The 20,536-nt window shown below is 35.1% G+C and overlaps 3 protein-coding genes across 5 annotated transcripts; 2 read left to right on the forward strand and 1 right to left on the reverse strand.

Annotated features, from left to right (window-relative positions):
- Window positions 1-825: 825 nt before the first annotated feature.
- LOC106348446 (tobamovirus multiplication protein 1-like) lies at window positions 826-4,207 on the forward strand. Of its 2 annotated transcripts, none has more exons than XM_022691542.2 (13): window positions 826-1,085; window positions 1,767-1,817; window positions 1,915-1,948; window positions 2,038-2,124; window positions 2,212-2,263; window positions 2,365-2,548; window positions 2,627-2,722; window positions 2,802-2,862; window positions 2,989-3,053; window positions 3,128-3,202; window positions 3,291-3,366; window positions 3,463-3,632; window positions 3,817-4,207. In XM_022691542.2, the coding sequence occupies exons 1-13, from the start codon at window positions 960-962 to the stop codon at window positions 3,838-3,840; spliced, it is 1,101 nt and encodes a 366-aa protein (XP_022547263.2). In that variant the 5' UTR covers window positions 826-959; the 3' UTR covers window positions 3,841-4,207. The 2 variants fall into 2 exon arrangements, with proteins under 2 accessions (XP_022547263.2, XP_048597220.1); XM_048741263.1 differs by having other exon boundaries at window positions 1,009-1,085; window positions 1,751-1,817.
- A 2,551-nt stretch (window positions 4,208-6,758) lies between these two features.
- Window positions 6,759-9,849, forward strand: LOC106348428 (probable receptor-like protein kinase At2g42960). 2 transcript variants are annotated; one of them, XM_013788169.3, is made up of 8 exons: window positions 6,759-7,248; window positions 7,673-8,345; window positions 8,432-8,536; window positions 8,608-8,730; window positions 8,819-8,989; window positions 9,064-9,193; window positions 9,263-9,472; window positions 9,546-9,779. In XM_013788169.3, the coding sequence occupies exons 2-8, from the start codon at window positions 7,705-7,707 to the stop codon at window positions 9,657-9,659; spliced, it is 1,494 nt and encodes a 497-aa protein (XP_013643623.2). In that variant the 5' UTR covers window positions 6,759-7,248; window positions 7,673-7,704; the 3' UTR covers window positions 9,660-9,779. The 2 variants fall into 2 exon arrangements, with proteins under 2 accessions (XP_013643623.2, XP_048597219.1); XM_048741262.1 differs by lacking the exon at window positions 6,759-7,248 and having other exon boundaries at window positions 9,546-9,849.
- LOC106348438 (ABC transporter C family member 10) lies at window positions 9,641-16,086 on the reverse strand. The gene is made up of 11 exons (XM_048741261.1): window positions 13,969-16,086; window positions 13,214-13,534; window positions 13,058-13,144; window positions 12,407-12,988; window positions 12,157-12,321; window positions 11,330-11,624; window positions 11,033-11,247; window positions 10,659-10,964; window positions 10,302-10,365; window positions 9,986-10,225; window positions 9,641-9,905 (listed from the first exon to the last, which is right to left on the reverse strand). The coding sequence occupies exons 1-11, from the start codon at window positions 15,934-15,936 to the stop codon at window positions 9,793-9,795; spliced, it is 4,356 nt and encodes a 1,451-aa protein (XP_048597218.1). The 5' UTR covers window positions 15,937-16,086; the 3' UTR covers window positions 9,641-9,792.
- Window positions 16,087-20,536: the final 4,450 nt, after the last annotated feature.

Raw genomic sequence — 20,536 nt, forward strand, 5'->3', positions numbered from 1 at the left:
CTCGTAACTTTTCTCTAAATTCTAAATTTTTATTAGATATTGACTACTTTCATGCTGTAAAAAAGATTACTTTCATAACTAAAATATGTTTCTTCGATTATGTTCATTTTATCATTACCTATTAAATAATGCTTTTGATACAATATGTAAGTAATATAATACAGATCTTTTTTGAGGGGAAACTCCATCTAGTTTTTCTTAAACTAAAATTTCCACAAGACATGCTTGTTCTTTGAAAACATTTAATGTTAGTTATATTTGAACATATAACTGAGTAATACTTTGTTTTTTTTGTTAAAAATAATGCTCTATCTATTTTAAAATATTTGATGTTTTGATTAAATGCACGAGAATTAACATATTCACTATCTAAAAAATAGCATTAAAATATAAAATAAAATTAATTCAACCAATTATCACAAAAACTATAAATTAGTCACACAATTTTCAATAAAACTAAAACTAATATAAAATATCATGTATTTTGTAATATCAAAAACTCTTCAAAACATTATCTATTTTGAAATTGAAAGAGTATTAAAAACAAGGACAAATTTTGAAAATTATTCCATTAATTTGAAATTTCGAATATAAATAAAATAGAATAGCAATATATTTCAAGGTGATAACAATTTTAAAAATCTTGAAATTAAGTTCAAAAAAACAATTTTAAAAATCTTATAATATAAGCTAAAGTGTCGCCGAATATAAATTGATTTCTTTTAGGCGGTAAGGATATTCTAGACTCTCTCATGCGCCGTACCACTTTTAGTTTTTGTTTTCACTAAATTAATAAAGATAATTATTATAGAATTAAAATATTTCAGACCAGACCCAACCCATCTCCTACAACCATCTGTCTCTCGGTGTGTTTCTGTGATCCTCTCTCTCTCTCTCCACAAACCTAAAATCTCGGGACTTTCGATCTCAGAGGAGGATCGAGAAAGAGAGGATTATCGATGATGACGATCGTATCGACGCTTCTCGAATCGAAGACGGCTAAATGCTATGCTCCGAGCTTCATCACCGTCAATCTCTGCCTTGCTCTTATCGATGGCGCTCTCGCTTTCATCGCATTCCTTCAGGTTCTCTCTCTCTTCTTCTGATTCTAGGTCAATTTGATTCCAAAGGTTTTGTCTTTTTGCTGTTTTCCCTGGAAACTGGATTTGGTTTCTGAATGTTGGATTGTGTTGAGACCGTTTAGTTTTGGTCGGAAAGTGAAGCATTGTGTTCAATTTCGTATCTTTAAGACACGTTTGGATGTGTATTGAATTTTAGTAGCTGTGTCTGTTGTTGTTGCTGATGATGATGATGTGGTTTGACCTTTTAAGTTTCAGGTCAACTCTTTGAATGACTTGTAGCGTGTGTTTCTGTAGAATGAGAGATTTGATTAGGAATCAGAATCAGATAGAAAGTAAAAATCTTAATCAGATTTGATTAAGATTAAGTGTTTTAGACATTGAATTTAATTAAAAGTCTTATTCTTTTTTTGTTGTTGTTGATAGAGACGTATATGCTGTTGATGTGGTTGACCTTTAAGTTTAAGGCCAACTCTTTAAATAACTAAGGGAGCTTGTAGTGTTTGTGTACAATGAGAGATCTTGATTCTTGGAATCAGAATCTGATTCGAATCCTCAGTAGAAAGTAGAAACCTTTCTTATCAAAAGTGCCATGAGTGTAGAATGTAGTGACATTGAAAGTGATAAAAAAGTCTTATTTTCTCTCTTTGTGTTTGGTTTGGGCTTATAAGATTCATCTGCTTTCAGTTAACTCGGTTTCACCGGCGGGATAAACGAGTTGGATGGACACGGCAAAAGGCAAAGTCTTCTGATCTACTTTTGTGTTGTAATGATATATTTTCTTGTTACTTGTCATGGTGTGTATCTGACATATCCATCAAATGTAAAACTGCAGGTGCTTCATCTTATGATTGGCTGTTCAAACACTGGTAAATATATCCTCAGTCCATTCATTGACATAGTTTTGTGGAGTGTGGAGAGACTATGAATAAGATCTCTCTACTCTATCTGTTGACAGGTTCTCTCATCTATTTCGTGGCTGCGGTTATAGCAACTTGCACAAGGTGGCATCATTGGTCCACCGCATTAGGTTTTCTGCTTATGGGTAAAAACTCCTCTTCTGTTTACAGTTTTTTTTTGTATTTTTTTTTCTGTTGATACAAATCCTTAAAGATCGAATTGTTACTTGCAGCGTTTCCAAAGATTCTGTTTCTTGCAACTTTCCTCCTGCTTCTCTCTTTCTGGTAAGTACATTGTCAATACTGTCTTTAAGTACAATCTAACCGTATTATGCAATGCTTGTTTACGGATAAGAGATAGATTACTTTTTTTTTTAATGTTATAGGGTAGATGTTTGCCATCAGGGAAATGGAGAGGAGGAGGATGAGGATGATGAGGAAAATAGTATCCAGCAAGGGTTGCTCGAGAAAAGCAAGAGCAAAGCAGGCTCTTCGAGTGCAAGTGACCGCAGAAAGTGTTGCTCTTTCCATGGGATTCATCTTGGGACCCGTCAGAAGTTTGTTGTTGCGGTATGAGTTAGTACCTTCGGTTTTGTGCATTAACCACCACTAGCCAAGTTCATCCGTTGATGTTTATCTTTTTGCTAGGCGGTTGTTCTTGTGTTCATCTTGATGATATCATTTGCAATCCTTATCTGGATTGCTTCCGGTGATAACTCTGCCGATCCTTCACTATTGGCTGAGGTATGTGTTTCTATTTACACGTTGATATTTCGTATAATGCTGTTCTTGTGTTGTTCTTATAAGTTCATTTCTTGTGTAGGTGTATGTAGATATTTTTGCTTCAATAGTGTTAATCACAGGAGGAGGAATATGCTTCTATGGTGAGTGCCATTACTTCTATTCTCTTCTCGTTATTAATTTGATCTTATTTATCTTGCCTCAATGAGACCATTAGGCTTGTGATCTAGTAGTGAGACCATTATATATGTTCTTTCTTGTTTCTCTAGGAATGCGTCTGCTCTTTAATCTAAGGAAGGTACGGTCTGAACAAGTTTCAGCAGAGATGAGAAAGGTAACTATTAATTCTTATTAGCTCCGGAAGTTTCTTTTGTTTCTGAAAACTTACATTGAGAACCATTTTTATAGGTATCAGGTTTAGCTGGTGTCTCAGTTGTATGCTTCACCGTGAGCTCTTTAATCGCTCTTCTCACACACATTCCGGTAAAGACCAAAAGTTTGCCTGTAAACCAAAATCTAACATTGTGTCAATATGCTTTAATCAAAAAAAAAAAAAAACTTGTGATCTCAGCTCTTCTACCATTGGAACCCAAGTAAATTGCACGGTGTCAAGGCATTGGTTCTTCTGATCATATACTATTTCATAGGTAAAGTCTAACATCATTTAATTATCCTTTTGTTTTTTCTAAGACCTCAATGGTAGTATTATTGGTAAGAACGGTTTTTTTTCTTTCTCTGGATAGGTTCGACAGTACCATTGGCTTTTGTTTTATGGGTTTTGAGGGAGTTACCTCCTCAAGAGATTGTGAGTAGACGAGAAGAACCAAGAAGAATCACTTATGTCAACTATGAAAGTGTTCCAAGGCACCCTCCTCAGCAGCAGTGGACTGCCACAACCGTTTCTAAGAATCAGGTAAAGCAGCAACTCTCTTGATCAACATCCAAACTAAGAAGTCATTTCAAGCCCACTAAATGAGAGGAACCAAACTGAAACATTCAAACATAACCAACACCCAAAACTAGTATATAACCAACCAAATGTTCACTCTTTTTTAAGTAGAGTTAACATATGTTTGGTTTTGGACTTGGTGGTGCAGGTTTCAAAGGCAAGTCCAATATGACCCGACCCCAAATAAACATATCATAGTGATTAGCCTAAAGTGAGAATGCGCCAATGTTCCTCCCTTGTTGTTACCGGGGGTAAAAAAAAACTCGTGAAGCTGCTTACTGGTCCTTAGGCCTAACAAGGTGTGTTGTGCTAGAAGGAAACGAAAGTGGAAACAAGCTCGTTTTCTTCTCCTCACTCTCTCTGCGTCGCCTTGGAAGAAAACAGTTTGTTTATAAAGATAGAATGGAGGTTGAATCTGTGGAAGCTTTGTAAATATTCTTTGATTGCATGTTTTTTTTAGTGTTAGTTGCACTTGCATGATGTGTTGTGGATACATATCTTACTTCTTTTTGGTTAACGTGTCTCTCAAGTTTCTTATACAAACGTTTGTGAGGCTGTGGCATTGACAAATCAGGTAAAAGCAAATGAAACTATCCTAAAGTAACCGTTGTGACATTTTTGGATAGTTGTGATAAGAGTTTCCTCTGTTTTCGTCTTCTCTCCACTGTCACCTTCCTTGCTAAGTAAAATAATGTAGAAAGGTTCGTACTATGCCCCCAAGAGAAAAGCAAAAAAAGCTAAGACGGAGAAAAAGCAACACTAAGAAAACCCTTTTTTGCTTCTTTGTCGATCTCTTTTCTTTTGTGTTGTTTGTTTCCTATAAAGTGACCACGAAGGGAGTTAAATGTTAAAATATGTACATGGTTATGTAAATGAGCGTCATGTTCTTGATGAGAACAATTGTCGCTGTTGTTTTTATCAGATAAGGCAAGTACTGAGGTCACAAGACTCACAGAGCATATGAGAAGATAACGGGACTTGTTGTCATGTTTGCACCAATCGCTGTTCTGTCTTTCTTCCTCCCCTCATTGTTTCTGAGTATCATGCTCGTCTTCTTTTAAATCAAGCTTTTAGCAGAGGCCTTACAAGACAAAACAGCCTCTTCTTACAAGTAACCCAAAAACATGTTTTCTGGTTGCTTCCTCTGAACGGTGTCGGTTACGGTAGTTCAATAGAAGCCTATAAGGTATGGGACTTAGACACCTCGCTCTCATGATCACTCATGCGTTGTACTGATCACCATGATTTTGACATATGGTCTTTAATAATATACAATATTGATCTCTTTTGGTCTTGGTTCATATTTTTTTTACAATAATTGCGGTGGAAAGCCGATTAAAAATAATGTATTGACCCTCAATTCTTGATGCACATCATGAGAACTCGATAATTCTTTTGACTTGTTTTGGATGATTAAATTAGTATTAATATATCTAGTATATTTATTTCTAGTTATTTTGTTAGACACCAATTAAATGTCCGAGTGGTATGTGATGAAACTTCATTTTCCTTTCTCATTTGGCTTTTTCTTGCATGTGACAAATACTGTATTGTATAAGATAAAAACAAAATATTAATAATGTGATTCATGGAAGCAATCATATACATAAATTCATAAAGACTAGAATGTGCTCTTAGAGTTTTCTTTTCTTGCTTTCATTTTTAAATATTATTGACTGAGAGTTTTAAGTACAGCAAATGTTGACCCAAAAAGTCAGTGTTTTGAAATCCGACCCGGACCCGCGGTTGAACCGATAAATCCGGTAACCCAGAAAAAATTCGGTTTGGGTTTTGTGAAAAACCCAATATTTAGAAACCCGCAAAAAATCGCAAAAATCCGGCAAAACCCGGAATCCGGTACCGGTTGAACCATCGGTCGACCCAATAAATAACTTTTATTTTCTTTTTATAGTTTTTAATTTTGTTTTATATTCTAAGTTTTCAATTAAGATGTTAGGTATTGACAAAAAAAAAAGTTATGTTTTCTTTTTTCAATTTTATATTTGTGATTTTAGATTTTGATGAAGATTTCACTATGTCACCTGAAGAAAATAAAATGAACGATGGTAGAGAGAACCAAAAGTAGTTGATGTTATTTGGTGTTAGTTTATTTCTATTATTGATAATTTATTACAATGTTTTTTTTACTTTTGGTTTATTTTGTATTTGTAGTTTAATTTATTATTCACATTATACATTTAAATATTTAAATATTTATAAATTTTATGTTTTTATTTATTTTAGATGTCATGGCTCTTATCTTATTTGAGAAAATTTTAAATAGTTTAAACTATTTTTTTTGATATTTTGTATGTCAAATGAAAATTAAAATATAAAAACTAAACTTAAGTATTTTCGAAATTTTAAACATAAAATATATACATATCCAAACTATTATTTTATGTTTTAAAAAATTTAGAAAAGAATAAACTTTAGTTTCTATAATTTTATTTACATACCTAATATATTATTATATAATAAAATTAATTAATTTATTTATCCGTGGTTCACCCGCGGTCGACCCAATGACCCAGCAACCCGGTAAGCAGTTCGGTTCAGTGTCCGGGTCGGGTTTAAAAACATTGCAAAAAGTACAGAAAATCAAACTTGATTTTAGAAAATATTTTACATACAGAACTATTAGTTTCAGATCTGCATTTTTAATTAAAAAAGGTATTAATAAAATTTACAATAAGCTTCTAGCATTCTCTATAAAATTTTCAGTTTTTGTTAAAAATATTAACAAAAAAATTTAAAAAATCAAACTTAAATCCAGATATTTAAATCTCAAATTAAATCATAGTAATTGTAAAATTGTTGTATTAATAAAATTATGATAAATTCTTAACATTCTCTATTTAAAAATCAATATTGTTTGAATTTCAAGTCAATCAAGAAGTCATTCCATTAGGCATACATGAGAAGACAAGGACCTAAAAAATTCCAAAGCCTGCATAAGTGAACAGTAAATACATTCTGTACTTTTGCTCTCTTTCATCTCTATCCATTTGGGGTTTTTTTTCTCCATATTTTATTTCATTTATTACTTTTATAAATGCATTTTAAATTAAAAATATTTTTTCTTGATCCAGCTATAAATGCCACAGTTGTCAAAAGATACACCTTCTTTGCTTTCCCTTCACTGCTCTCTCTCTCTTTTCCTTTTCTCATTGTTTTGTTTTCTTCAAATTGCAAAAAACAAGCTCTCTTTCCAGCTTCAGAACAGACTCACCAACAATCTCACCCAACTCTTTTCCTCTCTTTGACCTCTCATTAACTCCCACTTATCTCCAAACCCTATCTCTATTTACATACATTCATCCTTTTGTTGTGTGTCTTATATACTTTCCATTAAACCATACTTTAATAAAAACTCCATCTTTCTTCCATTTCCTTGTTCATTTTCTGGGTTTATTTGGTTGGCTCAAAAGCTTAAAATCTTGAGACAAACTTCAATTGCAATTCACCATTAGCTTACATATCTACTTGGGTTTGCTTCAAAATCAAAGAAAGGTGGAACCTTTATTCTTTATGCCGATGATTAATCGAAAAGTCAAGAGCTTTGTCGCTACATTCTAAGGTAAAAAAAAAAAGATTATTAATGTATATAAATGTCTCTTTGCTTCAATCGTAAGTGATTCTTTTATCCAATGGGTTAAAGAGCTTTCCTTTTTTTAATTGCCGTGGAGTTTAGTTTGGTGACAAAGGTTGGAAATTTAATGCACATAACCTGTTTGTTGATATGCCCGCAATTAATTGCTGATTTTGCGCGTGCTCTTGTCTCGACTCATATGTGTCGTGTTTCTAGTCAAGGTTGTTATAGTTGACAGCTTTACTTGCCAATTTTAGATTCTTACATTTGTCAGTGAATCCCAGTTTTCAGGGAAGAGTTTGAAAAAAAAGAAGAAGTTACTTTCCGTTTGCTTGTAATATTTGTGAAAGTCAGACATGTCTTAATGATGTATGGAGAGGTTTTAGTTGAAGTATGTTTTCTTGTTTTGCAGGTGGGAAGTTGTGTGAGCAAAGGGATTGAAAGATGTCATCTGAGAGTCCTTTGAGTAATGAAATGTCAAGGAAGATCTCTTTGTTTGGTTTGACTGATGTGAAACTGTGGGTGTTGGTTTGTTTTGTGGTTGGCACATTCGTGGCTTTGGTTCTCTTCATCTTATACGTATGGATTGCATTCCGCCGCAAATCATCTCAAAAGTTGTTACCTTTCAGTCAGATTCCACGCGTGGCGAAGGATATAAGGGTTGATGATAGAGTTGGGTTTCAAAACCACAGTGAAAATTTATGTATTGCTGATAAACCGACTGATAGAAGCTCAGGGAAGATGATGGCTTACTTGGGAAGAACGAAGTCTAGCGATAATGATAGTATAAGTCAGTGTAGCTCTGTGCATCATCACGAGAGAGCTTACAGTTCTCACTCCGGTGAAGAAGGAAGCTTTGGAACGGCTTGGAGACAAGGTTCCCTTGTAACAGCGTCTCCTTTGGTTGGTTTGCCGGAGATATCTCATCTTGGGTGGGGACACTGGTTTACTCTTAGGGATCTTCAGCTAGCCACCAACCGTTTTGCTCCAGAGAATGTAATCGGTGAAGGTGGTTATGGTGTGGTTTACAAAGGTACTCTCATCAATGGTAATGATGTTGCTGTAAAGAAGCTTCTGAACAATCTGTAAGTTATTGTTTGGGGATTATCAAATGTTTTGGTTTGTTTCCTTTGTACCTCTCTTAGTAATCGTTTTATAATTTTGTCACTAGGGGACAGGCTGAGAAGGAGTTTCGAGTTGAAGTTGAGGCTATTGGTCATGTACGGCACAAGAATCTTGTAAGGCTTCTAGGTTATTGCATAGAGGGTGTTCATCGGTGAGTCTCTCTTGTCTCTTTATCAGTCATAATATGCTCCCATGAACTTATTTTCTATTGATGTAATGCAGGATGCTTGTTTATGAGTATGTGAATAGTGGTAATTTAGAACAATGGTTACATGGAGACGTAGGGGAACATAGAACTCTCACTTGGGAGGCACGTATGAAGATCTTAACTGGTACTGCACAAGCGTAAGTTGTTAAGATGTGCTCTTTGCTTCAAATATTAGATGTAACTCTGAAAGGGGATAGTAACATGGTCTGCATTACAATTTTACAGGCTTGCTTATTTACATGAAGCTATAGAACCAAAAGTAATACATAGAGACATAAAAGCAAGCAATATCCTGATTGATGATGAGTTCAACGCAAAGCTTTCGGATTTTGGGTTAGCCAAGCTCTTAGACTCTGGTGAGAGTCACATAACCACTAGAGTCATGGGCACTTTTGGGTAAGTCTAGAATCTAATACCTTTTTGGCAATGATGGGAGGAGTCTTATTCTTATCAAAGGTCATGTGTGTCAGGTATGTAGCACCTGAATATGCTAATACAGGTCTATTAAACGAGAAGAGTGACATATACAGCTTTGGTGTCCTGCTCCTAGAAGCTGTAACTGGAAGAGATCCAGTTGATTATGAACGTCCAGCTAATGAGGTAGAATATATTTGTTTGCATTTTTTAATGTTTACTTTGGTGCTGAAACATGTGTTTGTTCATTGGCAGGTGAATCTGGTTGAGTGGTTAAAGATGATGGTGGGAACGAGAAGAGCTGAAGAAGTTGTTGATCCAAAGATTGAACCAAAACCAGCTACACGTGCCCTGAAACGTGCACTTCTTGTTGCCCTGAGATGTTTAGATCCTGAGTCAGAGAAACGACCCAAAATGAGCCAGGTTGTGCGGATGCTTGAATCCGATGACCAACTTTTTCGTGAGGTATGTATCTAATAATAACATCTGCAAAGCTGTAACTAGCTATGGTCCTAATCGAAAGCAATCTTATAAGCAGGAAAGGAGGAACAGAAAGAGTAGAACAGCAAGTATGGAGATTGTGGAGACCATGGAGGAAACAAGCAAACGGCCTGAGCACTCAGAGAAGAACCATACTACAAAACCTGACTAGACTCATGAATAGGAGAAAACATTTGATCATACAATTATTGTTTTTGAGTTAATTAATTGTTGTAATATAATCATCCACCGAGTAAGAGATTTGAGTTGTACAACAACAATGTCGACATCATAGCAGCACATACTCAATGAGAGTCAGCTGAGTGGTAATGAGACCAATACTCTTTCACAAGCTTACCAAACAATGAGTCTTCGTTCTCCATCAACTTCATCGGCGCATCATACTCCACAATGCGTCCTAATAAGTTAGCCAGGATTCAAGATTCAGAACTTTGTAAGAAACCAGAAAGGAGTTGAAGTGATGCAAACAAAACTCACCGTCGCTTATGGAGAGAACCATTGTACAGTCCATGACGGTGGGGATACGGTGAGCAACGGTTATGACAGTGCAATCAGCAAACTCTCGCCTTATTGTTTTCTGAAGTATCAAATCTGTGGCGTTGTCTATAGAGGCAGTTGCTTCGTCTAAGACCAATACTCTACTTCTTCTCAAAACTGCTCTTCCTAAGCAGAACAGCTGTCTCTGTCCCATGCTCCAGTTCGATCCATCCTCCACAACTAAACCAAAAATACATCATCATTGTCACCAAAAACATCGAAACTTTTGAGTAATAATGAAGGTTTATGTTGTTACCTAGTGAATCTAAACCGTTCTCTTTTTCTTGAACTACCTCTTTCAGCTGACACTTCCCAAGAACCTGCATGTAATAAAAACATTAATTTCAATACAGGTGTTCAATGGGACAAAACCGAAATAGAGAAAGTAGTTTGGATTAGGTGAAGGAAAGATATTTTAAGAAACCACAGTATATGGACGTGGTTCGGTATATAAACCGAATAAACCCATAGTATATAAACCGAACAAAACTAAAGTAGATATGTTATTAATATGGTAGCTAATTTCTATAAACCAAAAAAACGAATCAAAATTCCTATTGAACATTCTCAACCCTTTAGTTCATAGTTTCAAATAGGTTTTAGTTTGGCTTACCTCCCAAATCTCAGCATCTGTATGCTGACACAAAGGATCCAAGTTATACCTCACTGTTCCATTGAACAGAGTTGGATCCTGAGGTATAATCCCAAACCTTGACCTCAGATCATGAACTCCTATCTTGGAGATGTCAACACCGTCAACAACAATCTTTCCTCCAACAGGCTCAACAAGTCTGAACAGAGCACTGATCAGAGTTGTCTTTCCACTACCAGTCCTACCAACAATACCAATCTTGTGTCCTCCTTCAAAAACACAGCTGATTCCTTTTAAAACCAATGGGGCCTCTCGTCTGTATCTTATCTGTATATTAACATAATAAGATGAATACTAATCTCATTTTTATGAATAATGTATTTACTCAGACTTGCCTGCAGATCAGAGATTTCAACTCGGCCTGTGACCGGCCAGTTAACAGGTGGTCGTGTCTCTTCTATTACTTCAGGAGCCTCAGGTGTTAAATGTGTGTACTGGTTAAGCCTCTCAACGGAAATGATCCAGTTAGCTAAGTAGCATTGGTTCTGTACGGAGTAAACAAGTCCCATGTTCAAAGATAAACCATAAGATAGCGCCATACCGATGAACCCTGCACAACACGGCACGGCACAATACTATTAGTAAGAAAACAGTACTGAAGTTATGTTTCTTTCTGATGATGATTCACGCACCGGAGCTAAATGTGCCTGTAGGGAGCAAAACCATGCAGAAAGCAGTGGAGGCTAGAACAATGGCGCTGACAGTTTCAAGCCGCTGGATCAGCCATTCGTTAGCTGCAAAGCTGTGGAGGAAAGGACTAGCGTTTGTGTCGATGAGTGTGAGACTTTTCTTGAAGAACCTCTCTTCTTCATCAAATGCTCTTATTGTTATTGCTCCTGCTACTGATTCTGCTAAGTGATTCGCCACCAAAGACTTTGTTGTGCCATTGATCCTCATTAGCTCCTTTGCTGTTTGAAAGTAGTACTTCTGCAAACCGATGGAAAGAAAAGATTTTAGAAACTCTTACCCTTAACCGGTATGTTCTTACATGAACAAATCATTTGTCAATAGTAACTAGGCCTTCTGGTTATTTTGGTTTCAATTCGGTTTGAATAATAAGGTTGTGAACCATATCCAAAAAAATTGAATCTAATGTGGTTCCGGTTTTCGGATAATTGGAGTTTAAAGTGGACAATTCGGGTATTTCGGACTAAATATCAAGGTTTTTAGGAGTTAAAATATATATATATAGTAGATAGTTTAAAATATTTTAGATAAAACTATTCAGGTATTTTGATTATTTTTGTATCATTAGGTTTATATAGCACTTTAATATATTTGATGATTTTAAAACTAAATGTAGTTAATATTTATAGGTGTATAAATTATATTATAGATATTTGGATATCTTTTTGGTTATCGGTTCGGTTTTAGTTTTTTTATTGGGTTCGGCTCGGTTTTCGGTTCCTAATAAATTTCCATGCCTACTAGTACCTCAAGAAGAAGAAAGAAGACTGACCTGTAAACGAAGTGCTAAATAAATCATGGGAACAGAAACGACCAAGACTTGCCAAGTAACAACAGCTAACACTACAAGACTAAAACCAGTGTTGACTGTAGACGCAACCACAAAGATCAGACCAAAAGGAACGTCAAGATCTACAATGCTCAAGTCAGATGAGACCTGCAAAAAGCCACAGAAACTACACAGTTAAAAAGTACCAGACAACAAACACTAATGTTCATCAACTTCATCACCACTTACTTACCCTGCTAAGAATCCGCCCAAGAGGCGTGGAGTCATAAAACGACATAGGCGCTCTAAAAAGAGAGTTCAGAAGATGAGAGAACAAAGAAGTTGATGACCTCATGCACATAACCACAACACATACAGATCTAACCAGCAAGCAGAGAACTGAGATCAGACCAATCAACAAATAGACCAAGATCAACTTCAAAGTAGTAACTTGTGGGTTCTCCACGTTTGCCGCCATCCAAGAGTTTTGTAGAATCTGTCCAAGTCCAAACATGACCTGAGCTAAGCTCGCTATGAGGAAGAATATATAACCTTTGTTCTGGTTCAAGTACTGTATGTATGGTTTCAACCCTGTGTCTCCCTTCTCTCTCACTTCCTGTTTGATTAAACGACTCGGTTTCAAGACGTTGGATTGCGTGTATGAAGAAGGTACTTTCTTGATCTCCTTCACCGGTTTGCTAGGGTTCTCTACCGCAAACACTCTTTCTGAACCAGCAGTTTCTCTGTGAGCGTTCACAAGTTCTTGAAAGTCTTTGCTTCTGGATAGGAGTTCTTGGTAAGTATCAGCTTCAATGATCTCTCCATCTGACATCAACTAGAGAAAGGAAGTACAGTTTAGCAAACGAGACAGAAACTTAAAAAAAAAACTTGTAGGTCAAGTTACCAAGACTGAATCAAAAGCAGGTAAGAAGTCCACTTGATGTGTTACAAGTAACACAGCTTTTCCAGCAAGAGCTTCCATAACATATTCCTGCCAATCACAACTCATTAGCTTTAAAACATCTCCAAGAAAGTGACAATGTGAAGTTTAAATGTTTACTTTGAACAAACTTGTAGCAGTGTGTGCATCAACAGCACTGAATGGATCATCAAGGAGATAAATGTCAGCATCTTGGTAAAGCGCACGAGCGAGTTGAATCCTCTGCTTCTGTCCTCCGCTTAGATTAACACCTCTCTCACCGATCTCAGTCTGGTCTCCATCAGGTAAAAGCTCAAGATCTTTGTCTAGGCAAGACTTTTTAACTGTCTCACGGTAACGTTGCTCATCCATTACACCTCCAAAGAGAATGTTCTCTCGTATCGTCCCCGTTTGAATCCATGCTGTTTGTGAAACATAGGCGATGGTACCATAGAAATCTATCTGTTGAATGATCAAACAATGTTAGAATCTATAAAGCTTAGGAGGACATCAAACTAGGCATGCGGGTTAGGTTTGTTCGGTTTCAACAAAAACCTTACTAAATTAATCCAAAATAAATTTAGGTTCGGTATTCGGTTAGTTCGGTTTTTGAAAATCCTATCGGAGTTTTTGATTTCGGTTAGTTGTAGTTTAATTTTATTAAAATTTTTGGATAATTACAATTCTATTAGGTTAATTCGAAATTTGGTTAGTTCAGTTTGGGTTTTTGGTATAGTTTGGACATAATTTTTTAAAAAAAAGAAAACCGAAGTAACCGATTGCCAAACCGAACTGAAAACCGATTATTTTCAGAAAACCTACCGAATCGAACCAAACTTCTAACCAAAATTTCGGTTCAATTCAAAATCCTAGGCCTAGATCAAACAATGACTTACAGTTCCTGAGACACATGGAGTTTCACCAAGAATTGCAGCTAAGAGTGTTGACTTTCCTGACCCAACTTCACCACAAACAGCCACTTTCTCACCAAACTTAACCTCAAGACTCACATTCCTCAAGTTTGGTTTTGTTGAACCTTTCTCCTCCCATGAAAAGCAAGCAGACTTCATCACAATAGCGCTTTGATCACCATCAGATCTCTTCTTCCTCCGTCTCTCCCCACCTTGAAGCTCAGGAGCTTCAAGAAACGTAGCTATACGACTAAACGCAACTTTAGCCTGAATCGTCACACCAATCACATCAGGAATCATTCTCACTGGATCTTGCACCAGACGCAACGTCGCTACAAACGTGAAAACGTTACTTGCTCTCAAAGGGATGTCTAAGAAGTAACAAGTTGCAAACGTTGCAGCAGAGACCAAGACCGGTGATGACCAGAAGAGAACCGCATTGTAAGCCTTTCTCATCTGAACAGCCTTCAGAGACTTCAACTCAATGTTTCTAAGCTTCTCTATAACTTTCTTGAAATGTGATTCCCACGCGTATAGCTTCAAGACCTTCATGTTGACGAGAGACTCGTTGCACGCCTTGAGCCTCTCGTCCTGAGCGGTCATGAGCTCGCTTTGGAACTTGTTCTGAAGCTTAGCGATGGGAGCGTTACACAGAACAGTGAGCACTATTACAGCTAGAGCTGAAAACGTAGCAACACCAACAGAATGAAAGAGGATCCCGAGCGCGATGAGTAGCTGGAAGCTTGTTGTCCAAAGCTGGTGAAACCAATAAGGAAACTCACCGATCCTGTAAGCATCAACGGTCGCGTAGTTCATGATCTCGCTCCCTGAATGGATCAGTCTTGAAGAGGTGTTTAGTCTCAGCTGCTTCTTGTATATAGCTGCTGTGAGAAGAGACCTCACGCGTAAACCGACAAGTCTACTTCTGAAGTACCATTGTCTCTGGGATAAAGACTCAACGCTCTTTGCTATGAAGAGGGACACAGCCAAGACAAGACCTTCGTATCTAAACCTCTCGTTGCCTTCAGCAACGAGAATGAAAGCGTTGAGAAGCAAAGGACCAGAGGAGACAGAAACAATCTTCATGAAAGCGAAGCAACCAGAGATCAAAACCTCTCTCCAGACACAAAGAACAGTCACTTTCAAGATAGAAGGCCGACAAGAGTTGCCTAGTCTCCTCTTCTGGTCGTTGAGATTCTCCTCGAACAAAGAGTAACAAGTCTCCGCACGCTCTTCCTCACGCAGATTAGGTATGTCTTCTTCCTCCAAGTCTTTAACATTCCCTCTCTTTATCAGAGGATTCAACCACCAGAACGATAACTTGCTGAGCAAGCCAGCTCTTGCAAACTCGCTGACCTTATCAAAATCAGCTTTTTCGTTGTACCCACCAACGTTAAGAGGCTCATACAAGCTGCTCTCAACAGAATCTTCAAATCTATAGCCTTTATAAGCGCTTAAGAGTAACAACACTGAACCAGGTAGTAGTAACAAAACATCAAGAACCGTCCTAAAGTCTATCTCTTTACCAGAAAGAGCATTGCTCACAGATGAACAGCTTGAGACCAAAGCATAGAAGAAGGAGAAAACAGACAACAATCTCAACGAAGGTTTCTTGATCCTTGTTCCTCTAAGACATATAACTAGGTTGATAAACAGCCATGTAAAGCCTTGAACAGAGATCACTAGCCAGAGAACTAAGGGCTTGTTTGTGTCCTCTAGTAAAATCCATATCCCTAAAAATAAATCTAGAGATCCGATGATACCGTTGAAAAAAGCAGAGACGAGACGAAGATAATGGAACCGGTGGTTATGTTTGGGAGGTTCCTTGTGAAACAAGCAAATACAGAGAGTTATGAATGAGAGTGTGATACCGAAACATGTTTGCAGAAACTGGAGAGTGCAGTTTGATGTGTGGTGATCCCCGCAGAACAAGGTCCAGAACTTTCCACTCATTTCTGTTTTATTGTTTCTTCTCTCCCTAATCAAGAAAAATCACAAGAGAGAAGATGAATGAAAGATTTATTGAAAAGTCTGTGTGAGAATGAAGGATACGTAAGAAAATAGGACTCTCTTTCTCTGTTAGGTTTCATGATTAAAACTGCAGAACTGGAAATACATGTATTTATTAAATGGAACAAAAGGGAATATTTTTTCTTATTTTAACCAATATATTCGTTAGTTTGTTTTTCGGTTGTGGAAAAAATTTGACGTTTCAAAGATATATCCAAGGAAAAAGAAAAGTACTATAATATATGAAAAAAATTTTGGGATAATTTTTTTTTAAGTTTTTGTCAATAAATATAGTTTTCAGTAAAGAAAATGATCAAAATGAATTTTATTAGAGAATAAAAATGTATTAAAATGAAGTTTTGGAAATATGGTTTCAAATTTAAAAAAAAAATTAAAATTTTCAAAATAAAATTGAGCTATTATGGTTATTTTCTTTTTTGAAATCTATTTTTGTGAACAAAAACTCAAAAAGTATTATTCGAGAGAATTACCCAGCCATAATATATTTAATATGTCATTTTATATAAATTTCATTTTGCTTTACTTATCACCCTGACACTCTTTCCTCGGTTACATAAATCAACACTATTGAAATGGAGAATATAGTTCTTACCGTGAAAAGTGTACGTCTTACTATTTCTGATTTATAATAACAACTGATTACAAATGAATTCATATCAATTTCACAAAATTATTTTTAGCTAATTTTATTATTTTTAAGATGTAAAATTAATATTAGAGTATACAATAAACATTGCTAACAAATAATTAACAAACTATTTAAAGTGATTTTATCTAAACCGATACTATTTATTGATTGTTATATTTTGTACTTAAAAATATAAAATAAAATAACTTTATATATGGGAAATCATGAATTTAATTTTTTATTTTGCTTTTGTTCTAAATATTATCATTTGTGAGCGGTTAAGTTCGTCTGTTGTTCCAGATACATAAAAAAAAAAGTTCGTCTACTGTTCACAATAAATTGCTATATAACACGATAAAATGTCTACGAATGGAATCCTATCAAGGAATGATTTCCCATCATCTTACAAATCAAATTACATCTGAAGTTTGTTTGTTATAGAAAATTAAAATAATACTTAGCTGAATATATTGAGATTCGCGATACGTTATTCTTCGTATATCAATTCGCATTATGGAATACAATAAAAATGTATAAAGTCGAAAGCAACAAGACATTATGTAGTGGAATAATACTTTATAAATTCAGATTCACCTTATGTATTTTTTTGGGATCTCAATCGCATTATTATGAGATTGAGATATGAAAGCATGCACCACAAGAAAACATGTCTCGTGATAGTGTAACGTCAGCAAAGCTCACGGAAGTCAGATTCAAATCGAACTAAAACTCTTCACAATTTCTTATCAATTAGTATTCATTTTATTAGTAAAGAATCTACCTCCTGCCTCCTTATGCAACCATTACTTTTCTTTTGTTGACTAATAACTACAAAGATTACATAAGTGAAAAGAAGTCTTTGTTGTGATATATAAACGGCCGCATAACGCCAACTCCGAGTATAGATAGGTGAAGTGTTCAATTCTGATTTTAGTTACTAGTTTGTTTTAATTGTATCAATTAATAACCAAAACAAAATAGATTTCAATATTGATCAGTACACATGCATGTAACTTATTAATTTGGCATAAATCTGGTTTAGTATGGATTTGAAATGTTGATCAGTTACAAGTATTTTTAGCTACTAGATGTTCTAGGAGCATTAATTTACTAGCTCCCATTTAACTTCTCTATCTTACGTGACCCAATGGTCTTGCACTTCATATTCTGTGTTTGGTGGAAATATCATGCATAGAAAGCCACTCCAACTCACTTTTGCTTCCAAATTAGCTGTTTGTGATTTTTAAATACAATATATGTATAGCAAATATTTTTAATCCATTGGCCAGTTCATCTGTAGTTTATATTTTATCTAAACCCTTGAAATAAAAAAAATCTATGAGATCTTAACATGGACGCGTAGTAACTTTTACGGAAATATTCTAAAACAATCATTAACCCCGGTCTCTTAATTGAGATTCTTAACTTCGGTTAAAAGACGGTTCTTAGTTTTTCTTATATTTTAATTAAAAATAGTTAAAAACTGTCTATTAAATAAGAGATGTAAAAATCGTTTCTTAGTCAAAAATATTAAAAAAAAAAAACAAAAAAAAATGTAAATCATGAGTTAAAAACTCCGGCTAAAAAACCAGAATTAATACCAAACTAATAATTCGAGGGTATCACATCACGTGAACTAATTAAAAAAAAAAAAACTCAAAGCCAGACATTCCTTCTATAGTTCTGTTGGTTGTTGAAGAGTATACTCGTAATAAATTATGAAATCATCTGCTCGACCTAAATGTAACCAGGAAAGGCATTTTATTAATAAACATTACAAGGTTGGTACTTTTTGTCGACCAAATTATACAGGGTTCGTACTTGGTAATTAACCTTTCGCCTTTGTGCAAATATGTGGAGGTTACATTAGAAATAAACTTGAATATAGCTTTCCATTCTATAGAACTGGGACAACTGGACAAGTATTACGAAACATTTCATAGGCCTAGCTCTCTCTTTTCGACAAATAGGCCTAGCTATTTAATCTAGTTGATTTATTTTCATAACTAAATTCCACATAAAATAACCATAATTTATAGAGTTATATAGTATATGTAAGTACGTTATGAATAATAGTATGTGACAGTTGGCAAGTTCCATGAATAATATATAGAGTATCGCCATGGCTAAAGGTGTATGTGTATATCTCCAAATCGTATGTGTGTATCTCTTAACCTAAGCTTTTGTCTGATTGTAAAATTTGTTGACACTTTCAAGAATCTGAAGGGGGGATAGATCCTAGGAGCGCAAGACAAATAATTATAAAATTCTCAGTCATACCATTTGTGTTTTTGTAGCACCTTCGCATGTGCACGTCTTCTCGATGTGAGGTCAGATCAAGTTGAAACCGGAAGCATATAATACACATTGAAATAATTAAATTATTTACTTACAAGTGGGAGTCGTTGGTTGCTTAGCTAATGGTGTGTCTCTACAATGTTGAACAGGCTTAATGCAGATGCTTATGGTAGATATCGGTAAGCTATGACGATAGAGCTGAGGTCGCATACATTTAAAACATAAGCACTAATTGATGTATAAGGTCAGTAAAATCTTTAGTAAATTGTCTCAATCTCATTATTCATAACAATACATAAATTATACGTTTAAATACTTAAATTCACAAGCCTGACATCAACCTTGAAACAAGACAAAACACACAAAATTTATATTATCTTCTGTTTTCCATATCATCAGAGCTAAACATGTTACCTTTTCTTATTTCACATGCAGAGAAACGGTAAGAGATGTGATGCAACTAGCTAGCTAAATTGCTAAAACATCTGTAAACTATTCCATTACGATATCATTTTGACTGGTAATTAATGTATATAAACAACCAATTAGATTTCTCTGTATTTTGTTTACAAAAAAAGAAAGAAAGATTTCTTTGTATTTTCTTGTTTCATATTACTAGCAGCATTGCTTCTTTCAGATTTTAGAAATGCCAAATAAAACTAACATAAAACACCAAAAGTGAAGTAAAATCACGAAAAAGCAAACGATAATAATAATCGAGCTTTCATGAGTTACATAGAGTGGCTAATAATTGTGATCTATACTTGGCAGCTGCCCACATTTACAACTAACGTTTTGTAAGAAAGTAACTGAACCTTCAAAATGATTGGCTTTATCTTTATAAAAAAAAAAGTTTTGACTTTTACTAATCTTGTATCAACAAATGAAGATATACATAGTAGATCATTTCTATAAACGAAATAGTATGATGCATATTGAAACTATGTATTTAAAATATAAAGGTATACGTTTTACCATCTTAGAAGTACTAATTATAATTATTGTTTTTCGTTAATAAGTACATGGAATGATATGAACATTATCACAAGAAGGGAAACGAAAAAGTAACGGACGACAGTGTTTTGACCTTTTTCCTAAGAAAGCTAAAGTTGAAGCAAGCGCTATGCTTTCTCTGAGATAGACGACAAACTTCTGGTTACCACTAAAAAAAAAAAAAAGTGAAATTGTTTGGCTGTTTCTTTTACAACGTCATCTGCTACGTGAAAACCCTACTTTTTTGGAAGACAACTTTCCTTTCTCTTTTCTTTTCGTGTGTAGGTGTTTTGTTGCCTTTAATTTTCAGGTCCATGTGTTGCCTATGATTTCATTGTTATTTTATTTTGAATATCATAAGAACATGATTAATGAAAAGTTCTTTTAAGAGTTGTTTCTTAGCTTTTTAGTTAAAAGTCAAGAGACGGATTCTTATATTTCGTTAAGAATTTCATCATAAAAACTCTTCTTTAATCATGTTCTTATTGGTCTCTCAATCGCATGAGAAGTTTGGGCATGTCTCATTGTTGGCACTTGGCAATCTAACACATTTATTACTTATCACATCTATATAGCATTGGAAAACAAATACTTGATAAAACT

The sequence above is a fragment of the Brassica napus genome, chromosome A9, assembly GCF_020379485.1.
Source record: "Brassica napus cultivar Da-Ae chromosome A9, Da-Ae, whole genome shotgun sequence".
Classification (NCBI taxonomy): domain Eukaryota; kingdom Viridiplantae; phylum Streptophyta; class Magnoliopsida; order Brassicales; family Brassicaceae; genus Brassica; species Brassica napus.

What these genes read in the sequence shown, in the direction of transcription:
- LOC106348446 (XM_022691542.2), top strand. Translation starts at nt 960, where the DNA reads ATGATGACGATCGTATCGACGCTTCTCGAATCGAAGACGGCTAAATGC. An exon ending in GTCAGAAGTTTGTTGTTGCG is followed by an intron (nt 2,549 to 2,626) that starts GTATGAGTTAGT and finishes TCTTTTTGCTAG; the next exon opens with GCGGTTGTTCTTGTGTTCAT. An exon ending in CAACCGTTTCTAAGAATCAG is followed by an intron (nt 3,633 to 3,816) that starts GTAAAGCAGCAA and finishes TTGGTGGTGCAG; the next exon opens with GTTTCAAAGGCAAGTCCAAT.
- LOC106348428 (XM_013788169.3), top strand. Translation starts at nt 7,705, where the DNA reads ATGTCATCTGAGAGTCCTTTGAGTAATGAAATGTCAAGGAAGATCTCT. An exon ending in AAGAAGCTTCTGAACAATCT is followed by an intron (nt 8,346 to 8,431) that starts GTAAGTTATTGT and finishes TTTTGTCACTAG; the next exon opens with GGGACAGGCTGAGAAGGAGT. An exon ending in TGCATAGAGGGTGTTCATCG is followed by an intron (nt 8,537 to 8,607) that starts GTGAGTCTCTCT and finishes GATGTAATGCAG; the next exon opens with GATGCTTGTTTATGAGTATG.
- LOC106348438 (XM_048741261.1), bottom strand. Translation starts at nt 15,936, where the DNA reads ATGAGTGGAAAGTTCTGGACCTTGTTCTGCGGGGATCACCACACATCA. An exon ending in CTGCTTTTGATTCAGTCTTG is followed by an intron (nt 12,989 to 13,057) that starts GTAACTTGACCT and finishes TCCTTTCTCTAG; the next exon opens with TTGATGTCAGATGGAGAGAT. An exon ending in CAGATGCTGAGATTTGGGAG is followed by an intron (nt 10,366 to 10,658) that starts GTAAGCCAAACT and finishes TATTACATGCAG; the next exon opens with GTTCTTGGGAAGTGTCAGCT.